The 4,233-nt window shown below is 46.8% G+C and overlaps 1 protein-coding gene across 1 annotated transcript in view; it reads left to right on the top strand.

Annotated features, from left to right (window-relative positions):
- Window positions 1-709: 709 nt before the first annotated feature.
- The window catches only part of MYDGF (myeloid-derived growth factor), a 14,343-nt gene continuing 10,819 nt past the window's right edge, over window positions 710-4,233 (top strand). Inside the window, exon 1 of the mRNA XM_006754107.2 lies at window positions 710-748. Within this exon, the coding sequence (XP_006754170.1) occupies window positions 710-748 (39 nt within the window). The remainder of the gene's footprint in view (window positions 749-4,233) is intronic.

Here is a 4,233-nt window from a genome sequence, read left to right on the forward strand (position 1 = left end):
TTTGTTGTTTTTTTTTTACATTTTTAATTTTTGAAGAATACTGTCAACTTGCCTTCCAAAGAGAACACCTTGGTATGCACTTTGCCAAGAGGGAAGAAGAGTCAGTTTCTCCATTCCTTCACCAGTATTATGTGTTTTCAAACATTTTTATCTTCAATCTTAAGAGGTGAAACATGGCATCTCACTGTAACTTGAACTAAAAAAAAATTTTATGTGTGGGAATATTTTCATGTTTTAAAGACACTAATTTACTAGTAATAATTTGCCCCCTTTCTTTTGATCTATTGACCTCATTGGTTTATAGACACTATATATGAAGGAAATTAGTTCATTGTCATACAGGTTGAAAACTGAACTATGTTGCTGATTTCAAAATGTTTTACGGGTAGGATGCCTAAAATCATCTCAGGAACAAGATGTCTTTTACTTAACCCACTGTGAAATAAAATGGAGAGGAAACCAGTCCTAAGTCACAGAATGATATAAACTGGTGAGAAAGAGGACTCAGGGGTTGCCCCAGGAAACTTGGCAACTGGCAACCCTCAATCATGTCAAAGCAGGAACTCATCATCATAACCTTCTCCCCCTGCCTCACCCAGTCAACATTCAGATTGTCATGAGACAGCATCTGTTGGCCAGACTTCAGTTAGTCACATTCTGCCCTGATAATGAGGTCTGGGAACAAGTGGGGTGCCAACAGGAAGGGGGAATGAATGGTGGGCAGCTACAGAAGGACAGGTGTCTGACAGTAGGTCTCAGTATCTCGGGATGGCAGGTTAGAGATGTCTTTTTCTTCCTGTTGATACATGGCCAGTTTCCTCCACCTGATGGGGATTCCATGAGCAGGAGGGTCCCTGATGCTATTTGAGGTTCCCTGTGCACGTGCTTGATTCCTTTCCCAATATAAATGCTCATCTCTTCCCTAATTGGCAAGAAACCATATGTGGTAGACATAAAACCCTGTGTCATACCAACTGCAGATATTTTCCTGGTTTGTCATTTTCCTTTCAAACATGTTTATGGTATTTTTCAAAAATAACTAGATACAGCCCAGCCAGTGTGGCTCAGTGGCTGAGCACTGATCTATGAACAAGGAAGTTACGGTTTGATTCCTCAGCAGGGCACATACCTGGGTTGCAGGCTCGATCCCCAGTCAGGGGTGTGCAGGAGGCAGCCGATCAGTAATTCTCATCATTGATGTTTCTATCCCTTTCTCTCTCTGAAATTAATAATAAAACATTTTAAACAAATAATATCTAGAAAGTTGCAAAAATAGCACAAAGTCCCATGTACCCATCATCCAGATTACATCTTACATCTTAATCATAGTACATTGTCAAACCAGGAAGTTCACAGTACAATGCAATTAACTAGACTAAACCTTATTCACATTTTAACAGCTTTCACATGCTCTCGTTTCTTTGTGTATGTGTGTGTGAGTGGTTCTCTTCCACTCTGTCATCTGAGCAGATTCCTGTAACCAGCACCACAGTCGAAACACAGAGTTGTTCGTTCACCACCACGGAGCTCCGTGTGACCCCCTCACATCCACTACCCAGTGTGTGGTGTCCTGACGGAGAAGTCCGTGATAGCCGTGCCATCTGTTGTTTCTTTTAGAACTGCTGGGTTTCACGTCATGACTAGAAAGCAGGATCTTTGGAATGATGGCTTTTCCTTTAAACTCCTTTAGTGTGTGTGTTGTGTACGTGTGTTTTGAGGCAAAAAAAAAAACCCAAGAAGCTTGGGGCTCAGTCTTTCTAAACACACACACACACACACCTACCCCTCTTTAGTAGGGTACCCAGTCAGCTCATAATTGAAATACAATGTGTTGTTAACAACAGCTCTTGGCCACTAATTAAATTCTCCATGGCGACAAGCTGAAGGTCAGATGCAGGTGGGAATAGGAAAGATGAATGGAACCATGCTGTGTAAAACACCAAAAAAAACAGGACAGCAGAACCAATTTCCAATGAACCCAGGAGGAAATTTCTTTTAAAAAAAAAATATATTTTATTGACTTTTTTACAGAGTGGAAGGAAGAGGGATAGAGAATGAGAAACATCAAAGAGAAACTTCAATCAGCTGCCTCCTGCACCCCCCCCCCCACTGGGGATGTGCCCACAACCAAGGTATATGCCCTTGACCGGAATCGAACCTGGGACGCTTCAGTCCGTAGGCCGATGCTCTATCCACTGAGCCAAACCGGTTAGGGCAGGAGGAAATTTCTTAACTCAAGCAGGTATCTCCATTGAGGGCAGGCTGCCCCTGCGAAGGGGCGTGAATTCTGAAGTCGAGGTTATGTGCGGAGCCGTCAGCCTCTATAGGGGCCTCCCGACCTCCCAAAACTGACCTTCATCCCAGGGGTGGGGGTGGGGGTGCAGTAGAGATTTGAGTGTAACACAGCCCAGCCTAAGGGTTATCTGTGACATTTTCTCTCTTCATTCTGTTCTTTCAAGTGAGGAAGAACCGGGAAAAGAGGCTTAATTCTGGACACTCGCGGCCATCGGGGTTTCTTGAAATCCTAAGCAATTTGTGACCCTCCACACACACACACAATGATTCCTCCTGTAGTTGAAAATCTGGGATTTCTTCATTAGCATCTGGTGCTAGCAGCACCAAGAATTTAGAGTTCTCACCTGCAGTCCCTCCATCAATCCTCCTGGCAACTCCTGAGGTGAGGACTATTTTCTCTTAGATTTTTTATCTTGAAATAGAATTCTCTCATGTCCCTTGCTCATCTTCCCCCAATGTTACCATGGCACAGGCCAGGTATTGAAGCCAGGACGTGAACATCAACACAATCCTATTATAGACACAGACACAGACACATACAGACCTTATTTGAATTACAGCATTTCTCCTGTGAAGTCATTTTTCTGGTCCAGGACTGTTATGGGTTGAATATCTGTGTCTCCCCGAATTCGAGTGGAAGCCTACCCTCCAATGTGACTATTAGACGGGGAGGTTGGGGTGATTAGGCCACGAGGGTGGGGCCCCAGGACCGGGATCAGTGCCCTCACAGGAGAGGCCCAGCGCTGGGCCCCTTCCACCGCGAACAGGCCGAGGGCGCAGCCTGTGAACCAGGACGCGGCCTCACCAACACGCAGAGCGCCGGAGCCGGATCCGCCCTCCCGGCCTCCAGAAGGTGAAAAAAACTGTGTTTTTGCCCCCGAATCTCTGGTATTTTTACGGCAGCCGGAATGCAGACAAGGAACCGAGCCAGGACCCTCGCGTGGCAGCTTAGGGTCCGGATCTCCTTACTCTGTGACGGCTCCTCAGCTTTGTCTTCCAGGACATTCTAACTGCTGGTTATCTTGTAAAACATCCCTCAACTGAGGTTCGTCTGATGGTTGCTCATTATTAGACGGAGACCCAGCATTTGGGGCAGGAATCCAGAGGTGCGTCCCATGGACGCTCCAGGAACGCTGCAGTCTCATTTTTGGTGATGTTAACTTTGATCCCTGGGCTAAGGTGGTGTCTCTATTGTAAAATTACTCTTTTTCTCGTTGTCGTTAATGAGTATCTTGGGGGGAAATACTTTGAGATCATGCAAATATCCTGTTTCTCCTCATAACTTTCCACCACCCATTTTTAGTGTCCATCACGGGATCTTGGCTGCAACGATTATGAGGTATTTTCCCTGCGGTCATCTTCCATCTCCCTCACACAGCTTACGTTCACTAGTTTAAACTTTAGTGGCTGCCTTTTCTTTCCCTCCTTCCTCGTACAGTCACTAACTGGAAGAGCTGCGTTTAGTGAGGGCGACGGAACCAAGACCACTCAGCGCGCCGGCCAGCCTTACACTCGACTTCAGAGAGGAAGGGAGAGGGAGAGAGAGAGTGAGAAACATTAATGATGAGAGAATCATTGATTGGCTGCCTTTTGCACACCCCCTACTGGGTATCAAGCCCACAACCCAGGCATGTGCCCTTGACCGGAATCGAACCTGGGACCCTTCAGTCCCCAGGCCGATGCTCTATTCACTGAGCCAAACCGGTTAGGGCTGAAATTCCATTCTTGATTTTTATATAAACTTTTTAAAAATGCTGTGTTCTTCCACTTGCTTCCATGGTGCGCGGAGTTCGGGGGTGCGGCCTCAGTATGAGTGCGGACTTGGGGCACAGTCGCCGGGTTCTGCCCGCAGTCCCTGCCTCCCCTCCCATGCCCAGCCCCAGGCCCCAAACCCAGGCGAGCTCCCAGCCCTTGCAGGCGGGGCGGCCCCGGGTGGGG

Source organism: Myotis davidii, unplaced genomic scaffold (assembly GCF_000327345.1).
Source record: "Myotis davidii unplaced genomic scaffold, ASM32734v1 scaffold551, whole genome shotgun sequence".
NCBI lineage: Eukaryota > Metazoa > Chordata > Mammalia > Chiroptera > Vespertilionidae > Myotis > Myotis davidii.